The sequence below is a fragment of the Lissotriton vulgaris genome, chromosome 12, assembly GCF_964263255.1.
Source record: "Lissotriton vulgaris chromosome 12, aLisVul1.2, whole genome shotgun sequence".
Classification (NCBI taxonomy): Eukaryota; Metazoa; Chordata; class Amphibia; order Caudata; family Salamandridae; genus Lissotriton; species Lissotriton vulgaris.
Genome location: NC_141700.1, coordinates 714,236,584 through 714,249,065, shown reverse-complemented (window position 1 = coordinate 714,249,065; position 12,482 = coordinate 714,236,584). Strand labels below are relative to the sequence as shown.

Below are 12,482 nucleotides of genomic sequence, written 5' to 3'. Positions count from 1 at the left end.
TGTTCCTGTTGGCATCTAAGCACATGATGAACCCACACTTGAGATGTTTCCTCTGATGAAGGGCTTTATACTCCAATCACTGGTATTCCCTTCCTGTGCAATTAGCAGAGCACCACTCTGTTGTCCACAACTGCTTAAACACTGGTGCAGTCTAGCCCACAAGGATGACCTGCCCCTTGCAGAGTCATGGGATGTACTACCTGAATGCACAGTAAGTGCACCATCTTCGTCTGAACCCTTTCCCTCCTATGGAAGCTCTTAGATCGTATGACACACAGTTAACTTCAGATCTTGTTCGAGACTTAAGGTAACTCTGGCACATGTATCACAAATTAGGGGGGGATGTAATTTGAGTGATGCAGTTGACAAATCTGCCTGTTCTACTCAAGATGTCTTTACAGTTCTCTGCTTAAATCAGGTTATTTTAGAAAATGCATTGCTAGAAGATTCAGAAGAGATATCTACTAGATATCTCTGTATACAGTTCCCATTTATAAAGAGATCCCAGTTACATAAGCTATGCACTTTCCAATTACAGACACTAATGAATCTTTTAAAAGAGTTGTTTCAGTGATGTCTTATAGTTTCATGTTTAGTTGTATCTAGACAAGAATGTTGTCATGGATAGATGAATGGTCAGATGTGAAATCTTCTGCACCTACGCCACCTTGCAATTCTGGATAAGTTTGTTGATGGTATGTTCTCTTCAGATGTCAAGCTCACCTGTACTGTTTTCTCTGTTTGTAGAGGGGAAAGATCTTCATTGTGGATTATAAGATATTGGAAGGAATTCCTGGAAATATGTTGAATGGTCGTCAGCAGTACATGGCTGCTCCCTTGTGTCTTCTCTACCTCTCACCCCAGGAGGAGATGATACCCCTAGCAATCCAAGTAAGGTCTTGTCTTTGAGCCATCTGACCTGTCTAGAACGTTTACATTTCAAGACATAAGTTAAATGTTAAGAATGGGAATACATGTAAGTGATCCGCATTCTGAGCGAATATATCAACTGTTACTTGGGCACAAAGTCAGGGCCAAACCAAGAACAATCCTGTTATCAAACACACAAAAGAAAGGAGATAGACTAGACAACAAGCCTAGCTTTTCGAACTGGCGAGCAGATGTTGCTGCCTCAAGAAAAAAACCCTTTCAAGGTCAAAATACATAATCCCATAGATGTCAGAGGCTCAAAAGATGGATACTGAAGAGCCTTCAAGACCAGCTGCAAATCCCAAGAGGGACGCACCACCTAAGGGATGAAACAGGGATTGACAAGCCCCTTAAAGATCAGAGAGACCAGTCCCTGATCGTCCACCAGATGCCCCAGGGTGACCAGAAAGCTTAATCGCCACCCATTGCACCTTAAGAACTGCCAGGCTGAGGATCAACTGAAAACCATCCTACAGAAACTCCAGCACCTGAGGCAGGGAGACAGAAAGTGGATCCACCTACCTTTGATCGCACCAAGTCTGAAACATCTTCCAATACAGTGCATAAGAAGACCTGGTCAACAATCGCTTAGACACCTGCACAGAAGAAGATACAGAAGCAAAAAGACCCTGACATATCAACACAGCCTATTCAACCGCCTAGCTGTCATTGGAATCTTGCCAGCAAGAACACTTGAAGACACGGACACCTCGGGGGAGAGGAAGCCTAATGACTCCACCACTCTGGATCCACCATGATCTCCATCAACAGAGGAAACCAGACAGAGTGGGGTCATGCTGGGGCTTCCAGAACAACCTGAGCCCACTCTATCTGAACCTGAACGAGAAACCTCTAGATGAAAGGAAATCGAAGAAAAGCAAACATCAGGCCCACAGGCCAAGGACATGTCAGGGCATCCAGTCCTGAAGCCCACACCTTCCTTCCTCTGCAAAAAACGAGGAAGAAGTGCATTGAAAAGGCTTCTAAACAGGTCTACCCGATGGTGACCCCACAACTGAAACACTCTGGCAAAGACCTGGGGGGCAAGACAAAAGTCCTGTGAGGATAGAATCTTCCTTCTCGGGTAATCGGCTTGTCAATTCAGAATATCCTGAATAAAGATGGCCCTCAATAAACTCACATTCGCCTGAGCCCATAGGAATATATGATCTGCATTTGCCAACAGAAACAGGGCACTTGCCACCCCCTGCCGATTGACATAGGACTTGGCCATTGTATTGTCGGCCTGGACAATGACAGCCCTGTTCATCAGATGAGGGGAGAAATTAAGGAGAGTCAGATGGATCACCTCCAACTTCCTTCAGTCGGATGACCTGGAATTCTGCTGCACCATCCTCAGACCCTGAACCATAAGGGTTCTCAACCACTCCCCCAGCCATTCTCACTGGCATCCGTTGTGATGATCACTGGAACTGAAGACCACAAGGAGATGTTGTATGGTAGAAGCCACCACTCCAGCTCCTCCAAAATTACAGTTGTCCTAGGGAGCAGACATGACAACTCCTGCACAAAGGGCACCCACTGCCTCAGAATGAACATCATCAGGATATTGAGGTACCTACAAGCCCATAGAACCAAGGATACAGTGGCTGCCAGGTCTCCTTGTAGCCACATCCAAAGCTAAGCAGGCCAGACAGGCTCCAACAAGAAATCCAGCTTATGGCTCTTTCACATCCTGGGATTCAGCAATGTGAAAATCCCCAGATCCTTCCAGAGTAGGGCCCCAATGAAAATGGGATTGTGAGTTGGAACCAGCTGTGACTTCCTCGCATTCACCAAGAATCCATGGCACAACAGGAAACCCGGTACCTGCTGGACATGTGAACAAGTCAGGGAAAGTGAGACCCCTTTCACCAAACAGTCATTCAGGTATGGAAATACTGAAAACCCCTGAAAATGAAGAACTGCCTTCAGAGGAGCCAAGACTTTAGCAAAGATCAGGGAGCTGACTTTAGAACAAATGGCACGACCTGGCACTGGAAATGCGATGCCCCTACAGTGAACCCCAGACACCTGTGATGACATGGCATATGCAGGTTAGCATCTTCGAAATCGATCATAGCCATGAAGTCCCTTGGAGACAAGAGGACAATGAGCTGCTGGAGAGACAGCATCTTGAAAGGAACCAATGCCACTCATTTGTTGAGGTGTGTGAGACCCAACACCTGGCAGAACTCCCTGGACACAGAACCTGGATCCCTTCCAGAAGGGTTTCCATCTTTGCTGTGGTACACACTTGTGGCGTGAGAAAGATGCCATCATTCTGAGAGCGTTTTGTCAGAGACAGAAAGAACCCATGCTGGAAAGAACGCTGTCAACCAGCCACCCACAGGAAGTGCATCCACATAACTCCCATAGTCGGAGGGCCCCAATTTAGGTGTGACATCCTGCTGCTTACCCCCTTCTGGGCTGAAACAGCTTCTTGGTATAGGAGCGGGTATATTTCTGAGGGAAATCCCTGGTGTCGCTGGTATCCAAGCAATTCCAATTTTTAGAAGATTTGCCAGAAGAAGACCCGTAGGACCTAGTGTGCTTTTTATCCTTGAGCACTTCCAGATCACACTATCCAACACCAAACAGTTTACCACTGGTGAATGGCAGTTTAGGACAGGAATACTTCTCAGCTAAATCCATCTTCAATTCCAGCAACCAAAGGCTCGAACGGGCCTGGATAGCAGAGCAGGAAGACACAGCAGCGGCTTGAATCACATTAGCTGAAACGTCCACCAGGAACTTGGCCTGCTGTTAAATATGCACCAAGACATCTGACACACAGGACACCATTTGCATGGCCGCCGCCAGAGACTCAAAGTCCTTCACTGAGGATTGGGCAGGAAGAGGCGCCATACAAGGCAGCCCTGAGCACCAGATCGGATGCTGTGAACGATTTGTTTAGACTACCATCCTCCAGACTACCCTCCACCTTGCGAGCCACATGATACATAGGCAAGCAATCATCAGGATTTTAGGAGGACCTGCAAATAAGAGGGGCCAAAAATGAATCCACCTGAACTGAAGAAAACAACAGCTTAACCTCATCTTCAAAGGCATAGGCTGTCTAAAGAAAGCAGGGAGCCCGGCTATGCTCAGGCTCCTCCCAAGATCTAAATATCACCTCCTTGATCTTAGGGTGCAAAGCAAAGCAAGTGCCTCACTCTTAACGAATTGGGGAAATAAGTCCTCAACAGCCCCACCACTGGAGGCGGTACAATACCCAGATTGACACGGATAGTTGACAAAATGTCTGTCAGTTCATCCCTGGAAATGAACTTTCTGCCAGGCACTACATGTCTCTCTGGGACGGAATCAGCCAAAGAGTCAGAATCATAAACAGCCTCCAACAGGACTGAAGCATGCTTGGCCTTATGTTTGCCAGACAAGGCATCAGCAACAGCAGCATCTATCATCGCCTTTCCTTCAAAAGAGGACCGGGAAACAGATACTCCAGCTGGGGCACCAGCAGCTTCTGCAGGTACATCCTGCTGATGGCCACTGTACTCCCCTGAATCGGGAGTGTGATCTATGCCTCTTAACCGTATGTTTTTCCATAGTGAATCACATACATCACAAGACGCACCTCTCCTAAAATAGTCCCCGAAAGAATTACCATTGGGTAAATATCCCTCCAAAGATAAACCTATAAAAATGGTCCAACCATGCCTGCCCAATCAACAACAGACAAGTATACATTAACTAATGACAGAGAGAAACCTGTCTACGTATAAAAAAATGCCCCAAAAGCCTAGCCGTAAACCTAGAAGACCAGGGGACACCAGATAGAAGCGCGAGTAAAAGTCTGTAATTGCACTAATCACCAAGGTGTCAAGAAGCCAATGGAAACAATGCCCCTTTAACAAATGGGTGCTCTAACAACCCCCTACAAACAATCACAAACACACTGTCCAGAAGGCACAGCAGACCTCTGGCCTGGTGTATGAGCTTCGCGTTTCACACAAAATCCACCCTGGCTGGAGAAAGGCACTGCAGTCCTTCGGCCAGGAAAAAACCCTGAATCTCCACGCCAGTGAGTCTGCCGCATCATAAGCAGATGCTGAACATCTTGGGGGCTCCGGGGGCCCTTCATACACTTATCTGAAACCGCCAGATGGGGAGAATAACATTGGCTCCCACTCTCGACCACCATAAGTATCAGTATGCCTCTCCTGTACACACTGGCACCACACAGCACTAAAGGGGCAACCCAAACCACTGGAGCATGCGCACCACTCCTGCCTGATTGAATGAAGCCTACAAAAAAGGAACAGGTAGTGGGCGGGTAGGTTACATATTGGGAAGGGTTGTGAATGGAGGTACAGGGGCCTCAATGTGTGATTCAACATGACAAGTGGAATGAGGAGGTAATGAAAACAACTCAGTAACCTCACTCTTAATCAAACACTCGTCTAGACACTTGCATTTTTGACCACTAATATATTTTTTACATATATCCACAGTGATCTATATAAACAACTATTACAGAATACTATTATACAGTGCAAATATATTTTCCTCAGAGACCATTTCAGGGTTCATACCTTTCTCATTTGTGCTCTGCCTTTGGAGCATTTTGCAGTATCTATGGGGAGATGTACTTTTTTTGTAAGCTGCCTTTTCTTTACTGACAAGAGGCTAATGTCTTGCCCTCTTCTTATTCATTTTGTTGGTGTCCTCTTTCCTTCTCATCTCTCAGGCTAGTTTTTCCTCTTTGTTTCCTCTAGCCAAAATCATGTGCTTCACATACACTTCTATACACCTTTACCCACAAACCAAAAACCTGTTTACAAAATGTAAAGCAATGGTGTCTGCCTTTATTAGAAAAAATACATTTTACAAGAGAACCCTGGTGCATATCTTGTACTTGATTAAAATGCATTATTCTGTAAGCACGCGGACTTACTCCTCAATCTACTCATTGTTCCAAAAAATCACGTGAAATTGTTCTTATGAGATAGCAACAAGACACGTCTTGATTGTTCTAATGGTTCTTGCTTGTTACCTCTACTGTACAAGGCGCCCCCAGTGGACTGAGTGCATTTGACTGGATAGTTACTTATTTTTAGCAGCTATTTTTCTGAGAGCTAACACGCTTCCAGTGTCTATACACCACTTTGTTGTCGGTTTAACATTTGTGTCTCACAATCAGTGTAGACCCTTTGTCAGCTGTCACTTTCTCCATGTGGGATTTCTGAGAATTAAAGAATGTGTAATGTTAGAAAGTTTGCAATGTTCTTGGCATTCTGTTTCCAGTAAACATCATGTAAACACTCTCTAAGTCTAATGTGTCATATCTCACTCTTGAGCTGAGATCTGACTACAGATGCTTGGTCAGTAACCACGAAAGTCCAGTAACTGGCTCTTCATGCATCTTCCTCTACAGCTAAATCAGATTCCAGGTCCAGAGAATCCCATCTTCCTGCCGAGCGATAATGAGTGGGACTGGCTGCTTGCCAAGATGTGGGTGAGGAGCTCCAATTTTTCCACCCACGAGGTTCTTTCCCACTTCCTGCGTACGCATGTCTTTGCAGAGGTGTTCTGCATTTCTACATTGAGGCAGCTCCCCATGTCTCATCCTGTGTACAAGGTAAGAAAGACAAATCAGACAGTGCAAAGAGGCTATTAATTCCAAGCACAATAAATGGATGCTCATGGATTGCCATGCATTGTTAGGTACAAAACGTCAAGAATGATAGAGATTCTTGGACGATTGGACATTAACAGAGTATATAGCTACATGTTATAGAGCAGTGAGCATATGATATCTGTTTGAAGCAACCACTGTACTTGTGTCTCTAACAACTCACCGGTCTCTCTTTAGCTCCTGATTCCCCACCATCGCTATACTTTACAAATAAATGCTCTCGCAAGAGAACGCCTTATTGCACCAGGAGGATTCTTCGACAAGGTAAGATTGGAACTCATCTTTGTAGACCACCTCTGTTGTTGGCATCCAAAAGAGGCAATGACAGCGCTAGAAAATATAATAAACGTAGCAAGGGATATTGTAAATCACATTTTCACCCTTTGGTCTCTTGTCGCTGGAAGAGCAGTTGTTTATTGCTATTCAATGGTACTCATTGTATTGATCTCCGAAGTATGAAATGCTAAGTGAAACATCTGGTATTCGAACCTATGACCATGAGGTCAAACACAGACCCATGGAGTAATGGCATAAGTCTACTGGCCCACCAGACCCAGCTAGAGGAGGTGGATGGAACGAAAGCTATCATCCCATACTAGAGGGGCCCAGATATCAGTAAAAAATGGATGGCACCTGCTACAAATGAGTTTAGCTTTTTCACTCCCTTTTGACATATTCTTACTTGTCATTATTAAACATAAATACACAGTGCATCCACCTGCAGCCGTTTCACACAGGCTACTAATTATTTTGTCTTTACCCCCAAAAAGTATTTTTTGTCACATGTGTTTGTTAGTGATAGCCTAAAAAGAAATTTTCCCAGTCCCCACCAGACATATGCAAATACTACATAAATGATGCAGGATGTAGGATGCTTGCTTGGTCTTTTACATATCTCATTGCCCCTGTACATAGACAGGTGTTTGTACTTGTAAATGTAAATGTAAATTGATACTTGTATAGAAAACTACTCACCCGCAAGGGTCTCAAGGCGCTTGTACGAATACCGCTGTGGAACCCATCCTGGCTTTCCCTGTGAGGCATCCACTCCTGGGCACCCCCAAGGTGGAGGCCAGGCATCCTAAGCGTTGTGGGGGCCGTTGTGGAGAATGTGAGGCATCCACTCCTGGGCACCCCCAAGGTGGAGGCCAGGTATCCTAAGCGTTGTGGGGGCCGTTGTGGAGATTAAGCAAGCTATTGCCCAGAGTTGCAGAGTGGGACTCCATGATTGGAATAGGCACCGAGGCGAGAATTTTATCAGGTCCGTGGAATTTTGAGCCCAAGACCCACCGAGGCGGGGAATTGAACCCTGGTCCCGGGCTAGACATCTGCATCGGGGTCTGCTGCTCTAATCATTGAGCCACACTTCTCCACTTGGAGGAAATAAGCTTTAAAGCTAACCCCTGTCAGTACTTCTATCTCTCCACTCACTTTACTTGAATTAGGGGGGATAGCCCAACAGTGGATTGGGATTTAATCATTGTATTCATCACGCCTACTTTAAGTTAAGTATAACATTTCCATATCCTCTCACTAATACCTGAATCAAATAGTACTTGTGTAGTGTGACTCATCACCTTACAGGGTATCCAGGCACTGTGCTGCAGGTATCAGTGAAAAAGACAGGTCTTGAGTCCCTTCCTGAAGTGGGTCAGTGATGGTTCGGTGCGGAGGTGAAGGGGGAGGGCACTCTAGGCCTTGGCGGGAGGTCAGAAAAGGATTGTCTTCCTGAGTGGCAGATACATGGTATCTGTGTGGGGGGTGATGTGTGTGGAGTGAAGATTCCTGGTCGGTAGGTAGAAATACAGTCAGGTATTCATGTATGCATGTCCTTGGTTGTGGAGGTCTATGTAGTCATGGGTCAGACGCTTGAACTGACATCTCTTCTGGATGGGGAGCCAGTGGAGGTCCTTCAGGTGCTGACTGATGTGTGTCCTCTTGGGCAAGTTGAGGAACAGTTTGGCAGCTGCGTTTTGGTCCATCTGGGGTCTTTGCATTAGTTCCCTGGTGGTGTCTGCATAGAGTGTGTTGCCATGGGCTAATTGGCTAGTGATGAGGGCCTTCTTCATCATTTTGTTCGTGCTGATGGGGATTCACCTGACACTTCATGGAGAGTTCACTGGTTGAGATGATGCAGAGGTTGCATGCATAGCCTTTCATCATGACGTGGGTTCGAGCTCCACCGGCCACTAGGAGTCATTCCAGAGTGAGTTGTGCCTGCCAAAGATGAGAACTTCAGTTTTGTTCATGTTAAGGTTCAAGCAGTTGTCATCATCCAGCTGTTGACGTTTTTCATACAGTTGTGGAAGTTGGTCTTCTACGAGCTGGGGTTCGCTGAGAGGACGACATGTGATTTGTCAGTGTAAGAGATGATATTGATGTCGTGCGATCTGGCTATGCCTGCAAGTGGTGTCATATTGATGTTGAAGAGGTGTGGACTGAAGGATAATCCAAGGAAAAAACGAGTGTCGCAGAAGGGCACAAAAAAACTAGTGGAACAGAGGGCAGAAGGGCACAAAAAATTAGGGGAAAATGAAGTGGAACAGAGGGCAGAAAGGCGGATAAAACGAGTGGAACAAAGGGCAGAAGGGCACAAAAAAACGAGTGGAACAGACGGCAGAAGGGCACAAAAAATGAGGGGAAAACAAGTGGAACAGAGGGTAGAAAGGCACAAAAAACGAGTGGAACACAGGGCAGAAGGGCACAAAAAAAGAGGGAAAAACGAGTGGAACAGAGGGCAGAAAAGGCACAAAAAATGAGTGGAACAGAGGGCAGAAGGGCACAAAAAAACGACTGGAACAGAGAGCAGAAGGGCACAAAAAACAAGTGGAACAGAGGGCAGAAAGGCACAACAAACGAGTGGAACAGAGGGCAGAAGGGCACAAAAACAAGGGAAAAATGAGTGGAACAGAGGGCAGAAAAGCAAAAAAACGAGTGGAACAGAGGGCAGAAAGGCACAAAAAATAAGTGGAGCAGAGGGCAGAAGGGCACAAAAAACCAGAGGAAAACAAAGTGGAACAGAGCGCAGAAAGGCACAAAAAACCAGTGGAACTGAGGGCAGAAGGGCACAAAAAATGAGGGACAAACGAGTGGAACAGAGGGCAGAGAGGCAAAGAAAACGAGGGATAAACGAGTAGAACAGAGGGCAGAAAGGTACAAAAAATGAGGGAAAAACAAGTGGAACAGGGCAGAAAGGCACAAAAAACGAGTGGAACAGAAGGCAGAAGGGCACAAAAAACTAGGGGAAAACAAGTGGAACAGAGGCCAGAAAGGCACAAAAAACGAGTGCAACAGAGGGCAGACGGGCACAAAAAATGAGGGACAAACGAGTGGAACAGCGGGCAGAAAGGCACAAAAAACGAGGGATAAACGAGTAGAACAGAAGGCAGAAAGGTACAAAAAACGAGGGAAACACGAGTGGAAAAGAGAGCAGAAAGGCACAAAAAACGAGTGGAACAGAGGGCAGAATGGCACAAAAAATAAGTGGGTAAATTTAATGTGAAGAAAGGGACCCCCTGTAACCAGTGAGCAGTTCCTAGGTCAGGGCAACAATATTTCAAAAATAACAGAAACCTAGGCAACTTAAGGGTCCTGTTGGATAACAGGTACAGCTACAGTGTACTGGGCTAATGATGACAAAGTGAGTTAAAATATATGTTATTCATTTATTATAAAAGACATAAATACACAATGCCTATAAAAACACAGTTGAATATCACATAAACTATAAATAGCAAAGTATGTCAAAAGACATATAATCATACAAATATAATGCATATACAATGAAAATTAATGCAGAATTTGGTTGTAAAAACATCAAAGTGGGTTAAATGGTAGTCTCTACGTGTGTTTCGGCGTATCACACACCTTCTTCTGGAGAACCACTTGAAGTTTCTAATAGTAAAAAAGAACAATGTAAAAAATACAACTAAACACTGCATATCGCCCAATTACAGAACACTGTAAATAAAAGAAAGATTGCTTTATAAGGGAGGCAGGGATCAGAGAAAGCTGGCTACTCTTAAAGAAAGGAAGAGTAATGAAACCACCAAGATTGTTGACTTCAAACTGCGCGAAAAGTAGTTAAAAAGAGTAGTAAATCAAAAGGATAGATTTGTGCATGCAGAAATGAATCAGGAGGAGTATAGATCTAACCAGGTATCCCGATATAACAATCACATTCAGTGAACATGCAAGGAGGTGTCTTAGAAAATCAATGTGAAATCTTACCTAGAAATTGATTAAAAACTGGCCAAAATTGCGCAAAGGAGGTATATCTTAAGTATGTACAGCAATCTGAACTAAAAGAAATAACAGAGGAAATGCATTCATGAATGATCATGAGTGAGAATGGAGAACGTTGCTGCTAAGTGGATAGACATATGGATAATATATTTACCCAGGGATTATCGAGCCGCTAATGAGGCCAATGATAGATGGCAACTTCAGGACAATGATAAATGGCAACTTCAGTAGTAAGGAGTTAAGATCGCAAGTACCATTCTAAAAAAATGCTAATAAACGAAAATATACAAATCCACCTATTACATTATTCACAATGAGAGAGTCATCCAATATGGTCTAAATGCTCAATTACTGCGCTACCTAATAGGGTGTAAAACCAAGGTGAAGATGGATGAATCGTTTAGCCGGATATTGGGACACTTAAAACCCGTGGAGTTGGTTCCTCTAGGTGCAGAGCGCCAGAGAAAATCACAGGCGGACCTGTAGAAGAACAGGTACGAGAACCATAAGTGGAGCCAGTATAAAGAAATGGAAAGTAGGTAGGCTATCACGTTAGATGGAACCTTGCAGTATGGGCATAGTTACCTTAAATGAAATTATAAACTGGATCCTCGTGATGTATCGGTTGAAAATGGGGCCTGGATTGCCACTAGTGTCCGATAATGATGAGCTGAAAGTAAAAAGCCCAACGTCTCATACATATATCTACACGTACTTAGCGACACTTGGTTATTCACATATACATACATCGCACACTATTGGCCCTAACAAAGACTACATGGAGATGAATATATATTACAGACTGCTGTTGGTTTCGTTAAGTCAATCACCCGGCTGTGAACCAGCACGTGTCCTTGACATAAAATACTGAAATAAATTAAGGCAGGATAGAGAGTGAAGTAGAAAACGGGCGGCCGGTGCAAATATAGAAAACTGTTTTTTTTTTGTTGTTTTTTTTTAAACAGACTGACTTGAAAGAATTACACGCAGCTGATGTATCTTTTAAGCAATTTGAGCTGTCACATTGTGTGCCTGGAACATTTCAAAGAAGAACACGCAGCGCTTGTGTTTATAAACTGAGCTGAGTCATTGGAAATGTTTGGGAATGTTTTTCTTTTTCTTCAACATTACTCGAACTGCGCAATGTGAAAGGCGCGAAAGGAGATGGATGTATTTGAAATATGTGCGAGGTCATACTGATGGGAAATGCACCACAGATAATTTGACTATCGTTTTTTTTTAACATCACAGGCGAAAGTGATGGTTGTAATGTCATGAACAAACCTGCGCAGTCTGGAATGCATAACTGTCATTTTTAAAAGAAGCACGAGGGACACTTGAAGCCTACCTTCTCTCTTCAGCTCCCTGTGACGTGATTCCTTTGTTATGCACTTGCACGTTTGGCAGAAGAGGTGTGCCCAGAGCCACCCAGCGCTGCGTGAAATGCGTGCCACCATTTCATTAGAGGAATACACCGAGCGTTACCATGGAAATGACCCATGGGACTTGCGAGACTCTTCACCACACGTTTTAAGATTGGTGAAGAGAAAATATTGCTGTTTTACATTTAGGTTAACATGGCTGTGGGTGTCACATCACAGGAAAATTTTACTTTTGGGATGAAGCAGTGAGAATTGAAGAACTCTTG

The 12,482-nt window shown here is 44.5% G+C and overlaps 1 protein-coding gene across 1 annotated transcript in view; it reads left to right on the top strand.

The window, feature by feature from the left end:
- The window catches only part of LOC147678095 (hydroperoxide isomerase ALOXE3-like), a 194,875-nt gene that overhangs the window by 138,230 nt on the left and 44,163 nt on the right, over positions 1 to 12,482 (top strand). The window contains exons 7-9 of the mRNA XM_086946570.1: positions 748 to 891; positions 6,329 to 6,532; positions 6,767 to 6,853. Of these exons, the coding sequence (XP_086802696.1) occupies positions 748 to 891; positions 6,329 to 6,532; positions 6,767 to 6,853 (435 nt within the window). The remainder of the gene's footprint in view (positions 1 to 747; positions 892 to 6,328; positions 6,533 to 6,766; positions 6,854 to 12,482) is intronic.